Genomic DNA, 13757 nt, shown 5'->3' on the forward strand with positions numbered 1-13757 from the left:
TTTCATGAGCCTGGAATTATGTTTGTTGAGCACATGTGTGTTGATCGTATCCAGCTTCTGTTCAGAGCAGGCTTTCCCTTCTACTTCTCAGCCCTGCCCCCAACACACATATTGAGACCAGTTTGAGGTGTAGACAAGATACATACAAGCTCCACTGCAGAAGATGTTGACTTGAGTCCAAAAATCTGGCACCTTCAGTGTCTACTGTTCAGACACTGCTTAGATATCGGAGTTCTGGCTGTCTCTTGCCTGCTACCAGATCACCTGGACTTTGCATTCCATCTGCCTGCTGGATGGGGTCATGCTAAGGTGGGTGCTCAGCTGCTGGTCTAGACTGACTTCTGTTTTCTGTGCTCTAACAGGCAGATCCTGCAGGAATTAGGCTGTAGTCTGAGCTGGGATTTTGGAAGAGGCTTTGTGATGAAGGAACAGTGTTAAGGGAACTAAGAAGGACTGCTGAGGCACCCAAGGATTAGCAACAGTAGACAGCCATCAGCATCCTGAGGCTAAAAGGGATGGGAGCCTGATTAAGAACTGGAGGCAAGGAGGAGGGTCCTCCTGATAGGATCTATAGTCACAAAAAGTTGCAGTCACTGCCAGGACTACAGCCCAGAAGGGAGGAAGCAGAGGGGAATAAAATACTTGGACCACTCCACCTACCAATGTCCGTCCAGTGACTCCCTTTGGGAATTGGTGGTGGAACCTGGGGGTCAGCTCATGCGGCTGGATGCAGCTCATGGAGCAGAGGATGAATCTGGGATGAAGATCAGCGGAACCTGCACGTCTGCCTTTCCCACAACTGACATCTAGTCCTCCTTCTCCGACATTCAATAGTCAGGAAACCCCTCTGGTCTGACCGGATACCCCTTCTGGGCTGGCCCTTACCTGTCCATTTTGTTGCCACGCCTACTGATTTGCATATACACTTCCTCTGTTTGGAATGTTTTTCCTCCCAGCCCAGGCCACTTACCTCAGGAAAACTTCCGTTCACCTTAAATCCTAGCTGAAACATATTTTTCCCATTAAACTTTCCCTGATCTCCTCCTCCACCAAAAGTTATCCACAGTCTTTTCTGCTACCAATACACATCAAAACTGTGGTATGTCACATATTAAGTCCAATTCAATTCAGCAACTAGTATTGAGTGCTTGCTACGTATTAAGCATTCTTCTGGGTGCTTGAGATATGACTGAAGAGATTGCTAAATAAAACAAAACCACTGCCATTGAGAGGCTTATATTTAACAAGGAGAAAGAAACATAATAAATAGCATTGCTAGGATATTAGATGACGTGTGCTGTAGGGAAAAAGTAGAGCAGAGGCTGGAGTGGAGAAGGTTGGTAAATGGCGGATTGTGATTATAGAAAGGTGATCAATCAACTTACACCTTGAGAAGGTGAAATAACTAAGCCCTCGGGGTGTAATGTACAGCATGGTGACTATAGTTAATAATACTGAATTGCATATTTGAAAGTTGTTAAGAGAGTAGATTTTAAAAGTTCTCATCACAAGGAAAAAAACTTTGTAACTGTGTATGGTGATGGATGTTAACTAGACTTATTGCAGTGATCATTTTGTACAAATATTGAATCACTATGCTTTATACCTGAAACTAACATAATATCAATATAAATTCCAGTTGCACCTCAATTTTTAAAACATTGAAATTTGAACAAAAAGTTAAAGGTGGAAGGGGAATTAGATGTATAGATCTCTGAATGAAGAAGGAACTCCAGGACAAAGACCTGAGACTGGAGCCCACTGACTTTTACTTTCTGAAAATCAGTTAGAAGGCCAGAATGGCTAACTTCAAAATTGAGTGGCAATCTTTTTTCTTGTCTGTCTCCTTTGTTGTTTCTATATATTCCCAGTAATTGACTCTTTATACAGCACAGTGCCCCCTATTAAGTGTTGATTAACTTTAATGATATTCTCAGCAATGATGGCTTGACAGGCCCATGTGTTCAGACCATAACAAGAAGCACCAAGACCTCTCAAACCTAACCCTCCATCTTTACCTAGGGCCCAGGAAACCTTTCCCACAGCTCCCACAGGAGCCAAGTCTCAATGGGAGCTTCCTTCTGTCACGACAGATGAATTGTAGCTCTCTTCTGAGCCTGATTTCTCCATGAACTGATACCTAAAATTTCTTTCATTCCCCCAGAGGATCAAAAAGCTACTGCTTTCTGTCATAAGCACAGTCTAAACCAGATCTCCTAATGCCTTTTGGGTACTGTGAAACAAGATAGACATATTCTCTAATCTAGACAAGGATGCATTTCCAGAATCCTATAAGCCTAATCCTGTACACAGTTAGAATTCCTATGGTAGTATAGGTATTGAAGATAGCCAGAGTTAGCACTTTTACTATCTGGGTGTTTGGGGGAAAGTTGTTTAATGTCTATGAGCTTCCTTCCTCATTGTGAAATGATTCTTACCCAGTAGAGTTAGGAGGATTTAATTAATTAAAAGTAATTGAAGTAAAGCATTTATTCCTGTGCCTGACAAGTAGCAGAGTCTCAGTAAATATTCCCTTACTTTCCATGATTATAAGTATGTTTTATAACTAATGCCCAGCCACCCCCAACCCTTAGCAGCCAGCAATAACCCTTCATTCAATGTATTTCTTTCAATATTGAGTTGTGTTCCTGTTCTGTCACATTTTCTTAATCACTAACACTTTCTGACACATCCCAGTATTACCTGAAATTCCTACATTTAACCTGTTCCTGATTTCTGGTAACTGCAAATTTCTTAATCTCCAGACAGCTGACCTAGAATGTAGATGAGTGTCCCAATCACTACTTGAAGACTTTTTTCATCCCATCAGTTTGAATCCAAACTAAGGATTTAGAAGTAGTTAGAAAGAGGTGTTTCTTCCTTGAGGTAGAACCAGGTTTAGGTTAAACAATTCTTAATGAAATTTAGGTTAATTTAGTTTATACAATTCTTGATGAGAGTTAAGGATTTGTGAATGAAGAACCAAATTCTACCTAGATTTGTTTTTTCAATTTCTTCAAAATCTATTTCTATAGGGGTAGCTTTTTAAAAGGTTTTGTTCTTTCATAAATAGTTCTTTAAACATGCTTTATAAAAATGTACTGTTCTTGCACAAATAGTTCTTTTTAATATCACTTAAAATTATTATTGACACAATTGCTTTAGTATGTTCAAGGAGTCAAATGTAAATAACATTAAGAAATTGAAACATACTTTTGGCCAGACTTGCTGACCAGTATAAGATTTTCTACTTTGTTTTTCTTGTCATAGTACTTGCTCTTCTATCTATATCTCCTTTAAGAGTAAATAATTTCCCAACTGGTTGTCATATAAACCAAAAAATAAAGTATCATTGTCAAAGTACCTTCGCCAAAGTACCAAAGCATCTCATCACCTTCAAATAGTTCCGTGTCTCTTGAAAATACAAGTTTTTACCCACATATTGTCCAGTGGTAAGCAGTACCATTCCGAACATCAGCAATTATGTCACCCTAACAACTAAGATATACTTGGTTGGTTGGGTTGTGATATTTCATTTTGCAGTTTTCAAGGCACTATGAGGGAGAGCATGAGTCTTTAGAAATTCTCCCTAAGCGTCTTTTGCATAGAAATACTCCTATCTTAGTTTATGGAAGTCATTCCACTCTTCTGACTAAACCAGTCTTGGGATTCACCTCTACTCACACCTTTGCAAGAATGAAGAGGATATTGCCACATCATTCCAGTTCTAAAGGCATCTTGGCCTGACATAGTCAAGTAAATCAGGTTGTTGTTTCTCAACCTTTTCCCTACTCTTGCACTGCTGAGGAACATGGTACACTCACATTAGCACAAGCAAGTGTTTAGAGTGGCAGCATGCATGCATGGTTTGAAAAATTCCTGTGATAAATCTAATAGATCACTCTAGCCCTCCTCCATTCCCTAACTGAGATCACAAACTTATGGAAGGTTTTATTCAATAGCAAAGCTTCTCCTTAGAAATGATCAAAGCAAAAAGTACAACTCACCTTGTACTTAGGTCACAGCAATACAAGGCAAAATAAACTCAGGTTTCAAGAACTGTCAGCAGAATTGGCTTTTCTATACAGTGGATTCAGTAGCTAAGTCTCGTCTCAACCTACTCTGTGCATTAAGTGGTACACATGGCTTTTTGAATTGCATATGCTATAACCAGTTAATTGAAGCCTCAGGGACCTATTCAGAAAGGTATCACTAAAATATTTTATACTTTATCTCAGGGAAACAGTCTTTTAGCAAATCAAAATTGTTGTGTGAACTGGTAAATTTTACAATCTCAGGGAAATCATATCCACATTTCAGTCTTTCTATCTGCTCCAGGGGATGCTGCCTTTTGCTGTTACATTAGAATTTTCTGAGGTCCAGTGAAAATAATTTTCACTTTTGTTTTCTTTTTATGTTTTTTATTTTGCATCACTGATGTACAATCTTATGAATAACATTGTGGCTTCAACATTCACCCATATTATCAAATCTTCACCCTTGCTGTTGCAGTCACTGTCTATCAGTGTAGTAAGATGCTATAGAGTCGTTACTTGTCTTCTCCATGGTGTACTGCCTTCCCTGTGACCTATCTATATTGTGATTGCAAATTATACTGCCCCTTAATCCCCTTATCCCTCCCTCCCATCTACCTTCCCCAACCCCTCCCCTTTGATAACCATAAGTCCCTTCTCAGAGTCTGTGGATCTGCTGCTATTTTGTTCCTTCAGGTTTGTTTTGCTTTCATACTCCACAAATGAGTGAAGTCACTTGGTACTTGTCTTTCTCCACCTAGCTTATCAGTGAAAACCATCTTCATTAAAAATAGCATTGTTATTACTCCTTTGACTTGTCCCAGGAAAAACAAATGATATCATTCTCCTTTCTGCTCTTTTCACCTATGTGGTGATACTGAGAAGAGATTATTCTGAGATTGTATGAAACCCTCTAAATCCAGACAACATAAATCAATACGTATGATATGTTGACATGAACTATAGGTTTACAATTATGGTCGATATTATAAAGCCCTGAAAAGAAAAGAGTCTTGGTTATTGGAGTTTTATAAAATAACAAGAAGCCAGGTGATGATATTTCTGAAAATTTTCACTTTCAAAACAATTATCCAAAAATTCCCTTGTCTTTCAACTGCTGACCAGCCTTGCCACAATTTCCTTAAGTCCTATGTGTAAGTGTTTTCAATCTATGATGCTTCATTCTATCGTTTTAGAAAATTACTGTCAGTTGTCTTGATTGGTTGATTGGTTTCGCTATACACAGTATTACCATGTTCCATGGCTGAAGACATCTATGATTTTTTTAGACAAAATTAGATTGCAAAGCATCAATATAGGGATTCCTCTGTCAATAACTGAATTAGCTTACCTGCATTTGTGAAGAGGACATTTTTGTACATTTAATTTAATTAGAACACTGAAAAACATGCATTTTTTAAATGGAATTTCTATTTCAATAAACCAGATTTGCCAAATCCTTATAAATATCTCTGAATAGGAACATAAACAAAAGTATGAATTCCTAAGCATCTCACCCATTTCTTATCTTACTTAAAGTCTCATAACAGTCTTAATTCATAACATTACATTTCTTCCATTCCTGAATCAATAACCCTTTTATGCTTAAGAATGAATACAGCTATATCCTTGAGGCAGTTTTTCACAGAATAAAACGCATACTAATTTCTCTGTATTTCATTTAATATCAATGTATGTAATCTGAAATTTACAGAAGAAAAGTATTATGTCTCATTGTATTGACAATTACTGCATTTCTTTTTAAAGAATAAACAGCAGTAAAAAATCTAACTTGTACTATTACAAAAGAGAAGGCACATATTTATGAATCCAGGGAACAAAGTTTGACACCCTGGTGTAAACACCAGGAAAGTTTGGTCTTCCACATCCATGTCCCCAGCTAACAATGCCAGCCAAAATCCATTTTCCATCACTTTTTCTTCGACAAGATAAAGGTCCACCCGAATCTCCCTACACAAGAAGATAATGTGAGTATGAAGTACATTTTGTTCCATGATCATCAATTTTGTCATTAATGTGTCTAATGGACTGTATTCAAAGCTCCTATTTGGACAAGTTTTTGCTTGGCTAATTATTATGTATACGGGGAAGTGTCAAGAAATAATATGAAACTTCTAATGTCATTTTAAGAATTATTCCTCCTGACATCAAAAACTTCACTCATCACAAGAAACCTGATTCTTTGGGCCAAGAGTAACATTAGAATATTTTTGTAGGGGAAACAACTCTCACATACCCCAAAGAACAAACCTTGATATTAGTAGTAGTCGTAATAATAATAATGGCTAACATTTAGTGTGAGCTATGTGTGAAGCACTGTTTTGGGTCATTTACTCCTGAAAACAACCTTACAAGCAATGGTTTTCTTAAAGGTTGACCTTGAAGCCTGGGCCATGCAAATTCAGTGGCTCTTTGTGGTTCCAAGAAAGAAATATAAAGAGACCTATTAAGTCAGCCAGGTGCAGTGAAGCAACTCTGAGGATCACTGGCTAACAGCTGTCACAGACAAATCACCGTACTCCACCAAGCAAACACTCAAATAATTCAACATTTAAACATACTCCCTACAATTTTCATCCTTTAAATTATAATATCTGCATTTTATTTTTCTATTTGGGAGACAGGTAAGGCTGTGATTTACTCAGGCAAAGATCCCAAATTTGCCCCTGTATCCCACCCCCACAATTCTAAACTTGATTGGGTAAATTCAGACTAGTAGAGAAACTGGTTGCCACACCAACTCTATTAAATCTGATTTAACCTGTAAATGCTGGTGGCTATCAGGAACAGGACTCTGTAACTGACTAGCTACAGGAAGCACCCAAGGCTAGTAGCTTTAGCATTAAAGAGATAATAAATGTTCAAACCCAAGCTCAGACATTTACTTACTAGCTGTGTGACTTTGCATAATTGACCTATCCTCTTTGTACCACAGTTTCCTATTCTGTAAAATGGGGATGAAAGATTGATTTGAATGAATTTATATATAAGACCTAGTATAGTTGTTGCCACAAAACAGGGGCTCAGAAGATAGAAGTCATTATTAATATAAGACAAGTTTTTGTGTCATTGTGGCTAAGGTTGTAGAGAGATGGGGGAACAGGTCTCAGTGCCTTCCTCATCCTCTAAGTTATCTGTTCCCTTCTTGGCAATCATATAGATATCTGCATAAACTGGAATGTGAGGCTCAGAGGAATGTCCTCCCAAAGGTGACTTCCAAATCTGTCACTCAGGAGACCTGCCCAGAGAGGTGTCCTCTGTCACCTCTCCCATTGCTCTTTCTTTCAGTGGATAAAACCTGTGTTATTTCAGAAGGTATATTTCCTGCTAAGGAAACAGTGTTCTGAAACACTCTGTGTGTGTGTGTGGGGGGGGGGGTTCCTATGTTCTTTAGTTTTGGGTTATAAGAAAATCATGGCAGAATGATAAATGCTGATCTTGTTTCCTATATATTGGAGGAAAATACACAGGGTGCAAAAAGTTGAGTTTTATAGACCCAATTATTAACCACTTTTCCCTGATCTTAGACAACTGGATTACAATTCATACCTGAATCAAGGGAAATATCAAGCCTCTTTATTTGCCACTGTTGTGTAGATGAAATGTGAAAACATGTGTGAGAAGTACAACACATTAAGCAAAGGAAAGGGGAGATGACTTACTCTGCAAGCATCTCTCTTGCCTGACAGGACGCCTGCACAGAGCATCCGTGAAGTGATGATTCCATAGGTGGAAACACAGACGGTTTGGTCGAAGAGCTCTACCTCTGCTTGCTGCAAAACTGGGGAGCCTTTATTATCTGGAAAACACATGGGATGTAGAAATCATCATAATGATTATACTTACTTAGGGTCTTCTTAGACAACTTACTCACATTTTTTTATCCTCATAACAATATTTTGAGGTAAATTCTTTTATGACTCCCATTTTGCTGATGAAGAAATGGAAGCTTAGGAGGTTGAAGGACTTGCCCAATGGTGCAAAACTAGCAGGTAACAGCCGGATTCAGACCTAACGTCTGACTTGGTCATCTGAGCGGCTGTGCGACGCTCCTTCACCATGTACTCCCTGCCTTTGGTAGACTGTGAGTCAGCGAGAGCTATTGCCGTACTTACTGGTCAGGAGGCCCACCCCTCGGGGAGCAGCGTGACTGATACATGGGAGTGTCCCAGGAACCATAAATCCATAACAGCTTGGTGGCAGCCCTTTCACTTCCTTTTCACCCTGTCTCTCTAAGACAGACTCAGATTCAAAAAAATAAACACACACCCACACTTGTAAAGAGCATGTCTCATGGTAAGTTCGTCAAGTAGGCCCTTTCCTCTTGCGACGCATGATGGATTAAGGCCGTGGCCATGAGAGGTAATAGGTGTTCGAGCAGTTTGCCTTCCCTCCCCGGGGCCCTGAGACCTCAGCAGGCCCAAGAACAGCATGACGTCAGTGACCTGATGAAGGTGGTGAGGACTTGAGAAGCTGCCCACCATGGATCTTCAGAGAGTATCAAATTGAGGCCAAGGGTAAGGTTCAAGATCTGCAGAAAACTTATCTGCCTTAAACCCTTAGAAATGACTGTAAGGGAGTCTGAGATGATGGAGAGATCACAGGAAAGCATAAACACTCGCCTATCGGGAGATGTTCACAAAACTTTGGATTCTCCCTCACTATATGCTTAGAATCAACCATGAATCACAGATAATCCTTGGCAGGGCAGACATAGGGACTTCCCTACCAAATAGTCTGACCATAACCAGCAGAGTTGCGCAGCGGAAGCGTGCTGGGCCCAAATAGTCTGACCTTTGTGCATGATGAAAAATATGAAATATGCCCCCTCTGGGGAAGGAATTGCTCAAAGGCATCCTCTCTGGGTTGCCCAATTCTAGGCAGATGTAACTGCCAGGCCTGAATTTGCAGTGTGAGGTGTGGGGGCAGGGGAACTAAAGGAAGGTTGGGTTTCAGCCCCTCACTCTAATCCGCTTGGCCAGCTGCCTTTGGGAAGGACATACATACTCGCGTAGTCCTCCAGACAGTTGTCTGAGTTGACACAGTATGGGGTATGTGTCTGTGTGTGTGTGTGTGTGTATCCTTCTTTTCTTTAGGAAAATTAATCATTTCTTTGGATGAAAGGGAACCTAAACATATCTTACTACACTGATGGACGGTGACTGCAATGGGGTATGGGGGGGGACTCGATAATATGGGTGAATGTAATAATCACATTGTTTTTATGTGAAACCTTCATAAGAATGTGTATCAATGATACCTTGATAAAAAAATTGTTAAAAGAAAGAAAGAAAGGGAACCTAAAAATAAGGAGGAATTACTTTCTATACTGGAAAACCTAGCAAGCTGCTCAGAGTTTGCAAAGGGCACACGCTAGCTATCCAATCCTGTCTTTCTTATAGACCCCACCTTAGGAGGTGGGTCCTGCTTCTTGGGGTTAAGAGGAGAACATCATAAAACAGTAATAATAATATCTTCTTCTATTCTACTTCTCAGAGTTGTCAGGAGACTCAAATGAAGCCATTCACAAAAATCCTGTCTATGAACCACGAAGCAGTACATCAGCACACATTATTACCCTGTGAAGGGGAAGGGCATGACCACCCACTCATGCACACACCTGCTTCATGCCTGCGCCCCCAGCCGGTCACCCAGCACCTCTCCCCACTGTGCACTTTCTGGCCGGCAGGAGGAATGCATATTGGCTGAATGAGCTGTTTCAGAGTGTCAGGCCAGGCGACACTGAGCTGTAGTAAGGCAATATCATAGTCAAAGGTCTGACTGTTGTAGTACTCATGGACCACAATTCTTTTCACCGGGGAGGTGAACTTGGCGTTCCCCTGCACATACATCCCAAGGTGAGCAGTCCATGGTGTGGGGTCTGATAGCCTGGTAGAAAAGCAATGAAGCATGAAGTCAGTGGCTTGAAAAATCATACTTGGGTCAGATATGCACTCTGCAGAGAGATGAGGCTGAGAAATAGGAGGCCTAACTTTTGGCCCCTATCTTAGTCACTGGCTGTGTTCTCAGACATGGCAAGGGAGACTTCTCTGAGCCTCCACAGATGAAGTAAGGTGTAGTGGGGAGGGAGGACAGTGAATGATAACTATGTTCCAGGAAACTTCCTCAACAACATCCTAAGAAAGTTGGAAATTTTCTTGCCACTAGTATTTCATGTACTACACACAGATCAAGATGTCGGTGATTGGAATTAACCTGTCACATTCTCCCTATGCATGCTGACAATGCCTTCTATGGAGAAAGGCAGGGCTGCTGAGGCAGTGGTCTGCCAATCCTTTTGCCAAATACAAATTTTATGATACAAAGATAGGTGAGAAGTCAGAGTATTATAAGAAGGAATGTAATGAAATTCCTTCTTGCAGACTACCAGAGGCCTTAAAGATCACTGCTCTAATGGCCCAGGTATGACCATCTACAAGGGCCCACTCCCTGTTAGCCCTTCTGGCATTCTAATCCTGACCACTGTGGCCCTGCACAGTCACCTAGGGTCTTACAGTCTGCATGTGAGGTTTCTATGTCCATGGGCACAGTAGCCTTGCTCTGATGGGATGAAGAGAATGTGGAAGCTTTGGAAGAAAAATAAGGACAAAGACCAAAGAATGTGGCCCATAGCTTAGCTGACATCTCAAGGGTGGCACTGGGGACCTGTAGTGGGGTGGGGGGGGTACTAAACTTAACATAGCATAGGACCAGTTTCATAGCATAAAGACTAATGGTCACACAAGCATAACCATTTGAATCATTAACATGAATCCTGTAGTTTTCAGGAGAAGCAAATACTTCAATTGTATGAATTTGTTGAAGTATTACACTTAAAGATTTCAAAATGAGAAGTGAATGGTATGTTTTTGTTCCTAAGATCCAGGAGACTCCAAATAAGATTATATTTTAAGTGAAGTTATTTTCTAAGCTTTCCTTTCACCTCTAACTGCAAGAGTGTCTGCCCCAAATAATCTCACTGGTAAAGGCAGATAGAGCCCCTCCAACACCAACCCTAATGGACCTTCCCAGGACTCCCCTCTGTGATGTTGTGCCTAATAGTAAGAAACATGTATTTGGTCTTCCTCCCCGTTTCTGGCACAGGACTCCCAAAGCCTTTCGAAGAGGAGGGAAGAGAGCAACAAAGGTGTCTTGTGCTGTGTTAACTAGGTGACTTCTGGAAAGCTCCTAAGGATGCCGCCTGGTTACCAGGAGAGCCCACCGAGTGACTGGAGGACTGGGACTTTCAGTCCCACCACCGACCTCTGGGAGGGGAGAGGGGCTGAAGGTTGACTCCATTGCCAATAGCCAGTGATTACTTGGTGATGTAGGAACCCTTCAACCCACCACATTAGTCAACACGTCTGTGTAAGGAAGCCTCCATTAAAAAACCAAAAAGACAGGCTTCAGAAAGCTCCCAGGTCAGTAAACATGCAGAGATTTGGAGAGAGTGGTGCCATTGGAGAGAACATGGAAGCTCTATGACCTTCCCCATACTGCGCTCTATGCATCTCTTCTATCTGGCTGTTCCTAAGTTATACCCTTTTATAATAAACTGGTGATCTCATAAGTAAAATGTGTATCTTGAGTTCTGTGAGCCACTCTAGCAAATTCACTAAACCCAAGGAGGAAATCATGGGAACCTCCGATCTATAGCTAGTGAGTCAGAAGCACAGGTGACAACCTAGACTTCCAATTGGTCTCTGAAGTGGGGGTGGACAATAGTGTAAGACTGGTCCTTAAAGTGTTCAGTGTGACACTATTTCTAGGGAGATAAAAATTGAGTTGAACTGTAGGGCAGCCAGTTGGTATCAGAGAATTGCTTGGTAGTGTAGGAACCCTCCAACCCACCACATTGAAAATTGGGTGCAATTTCCTCCCACTCTAAAGAGGGATCCCCAAGTTCCAGCCATCTGCCAATCCTTATAATCCACATTCTCTACACATTCCTATAGGATTCCCTTGGCTTGAAAGCCCTATCCTATTTTCTCAGCCTCATAGAAGCCCATTCATTGTTGATGTTCCTTTGTGTTCTTGTTTTCTTTATATCAATAATACATATAAAGAATGTTTGGCACACAACTGGTGTCCAAAAAAAAAAAAAACCCCCCGCCAACTGAATGTCTCCAACAGAGAGCTCTCACTGCCCACAGCTTGGGGGCCGAAATACGACCTGTAGACAGGGGGTGTGAACTTGAGGGTAAGAACCGAGGGGCCCTACCTGTTTCCGTGGAAGCAGTGGGCCGCAGAAAGAAGCCACTCCCTGGAGATGACTGAAGCCCCGCAGTAGGCAGACCCGAGAAAATGGAGGCTGACTTGCCACGGCCAAGCGCCTTCCTGGGTGTCAGCGCCCCCGGTGACGCGGAGGAGGGCGGGCCAACTCCCGCCGCAGCCTTCAGGAGAGGAAAGGCCGCGTGATTTAAAAGCAGACTTGTTAGAAAAACCGGACCTCAGGTCAGCCTCAGAGCTGGGCTGGGAACTGGCTAACCAGGTAAGCAATCTGAGAGCTCCTGCTTGTCTAGAGAAGAGGCAGTATGAGGGTCTGTCTGATACCAGCGCCAGCCAACCGCTCCCTCCCTCCTGCAAACAGACCATGCCGGAGTCTCCATACAGTAACACACGAGAGGGAAGGAGGGGTCCTGCTAGTAACAGCTGCCAATGGGAACAGCAGCTGTGGGGTTTAGGTTATTAGGTAGGGCGGAAAAGATTAGTACCAAATGCAACAGAATTGAGACCGTTTTTGAAGTTGTGCTGGTGTGAGAGAAAGCATTTGGGAGGGAACTTGTAAGCCCAAGACAAATGAAGACCCATTTATAAAAAAAACTAGCTATCAGAGCAATTATTTTCCAGTGTAAACCAAAGTGTTGATAAGGATCATAATTACCATGTAGCCACATGGCCGACTGGAGATCACTTTATTAATAACGAATGGTAGATTACTGTACTCAGGCATAGCTACAGAAACAACTAGTACTTGATATTGATCACAACATACAGCATAATGGACAAAGACATCTACTGTGTTCCAATATCTATTTCTTTTCTCATGGGTTCTTTATTTATGATTTTATCTCTTGATTAGTATTATTAGAAAATGAAATTTTTCGTTATAAATACTAGCACATGCATTAGTTACAATAGCCAAGATATGGAAGGAACCAAAGTGTCCATCAATAGATGAATGGATAAAGAAGATGTAATACATATACACAATGGACTATTATTCACTATAAAAAAAAGAAACCCTGCCATTTGCAACAACATGGATGGACCTAGAGGGTATTATGCTCAGTGAAATAGCCAGGTGGAGAAAGACAAATACCATATGATTTCACTTATCTGTGGAATATAAAAACAAAACAAAAGAAAATGAACAAAATAGCAGCAGACTGCCTCATAGATACTAAGCAGTGACTAGTGGTTACCATGAGGGAGGGGTTGGGGGAGGGGAATAAAAAAGGCATAAAAATTCTCAAACATCATATAAGTCCATCACAGGGACACAGGGATAGTAGTACAGCATGGAGAATATAGTCAGTGATTCTGTAACATCTTCCTGTGTTCATAGGTCATAACTACACCAGTGAGGGTGAGAATTTAATAATAAGGGTAACTGTTGAACCACTGCATTGTATACTTGAGACCAATATAAGAGTGCATATCAATGATAGTTCAATAAAAATAGAAAGAAAAGGTGAAAAT

The 13757-nt window shown here is 41.1% G+C and overlaps 1 protein-coding gene across 1 annotated transcript in view; it reads right to left on the minus strand.

Moving 5' to 3' along the window:
- Positions 1-4693: 4693 nt before the first annotated feature.
- The window catches only part of TMPRSS7 (transmembrane serine protease 7), a 36505-nt gene continuing 27441 nt past the window's right edge, over positions 4694-13757 (minus strand). The window contains exons 15-18 of the mRNA XM_017655491.3: positions 12277-12448; positions 9676-9944; positions 7718-7854; positions 4694-6005 (exon numbers count right to left, since the gene is read on the minus strand). Coding sequence (XP_017510980.3) covers positions 5835-6005; positions 7718-7854; positions 9676-9944; positions 12277-12448 — 749 coding nt within the window. The 3' untranslated portion in view covers positions 4694-5834. The remainder of the gene's footprint in view (positions 6006-7717; positions 7855-9675; positions 9945-12276; positions 12449-13757) is intronic.

This window comes from Manis javanica, chromosome 3 (genome assembly GCF_040802235.1).
Source record: "Manis javanica isolate MJ-LG chromosome 3, MJ_LKY, whole genome shotgun sequence".
Classification (NCBI taxonomy): domain Eukaryota; kingdom Metazoa; phylum Chordata; class Mammalia; order Pholidota; family Manidae; genus Manis; species Manis javanica.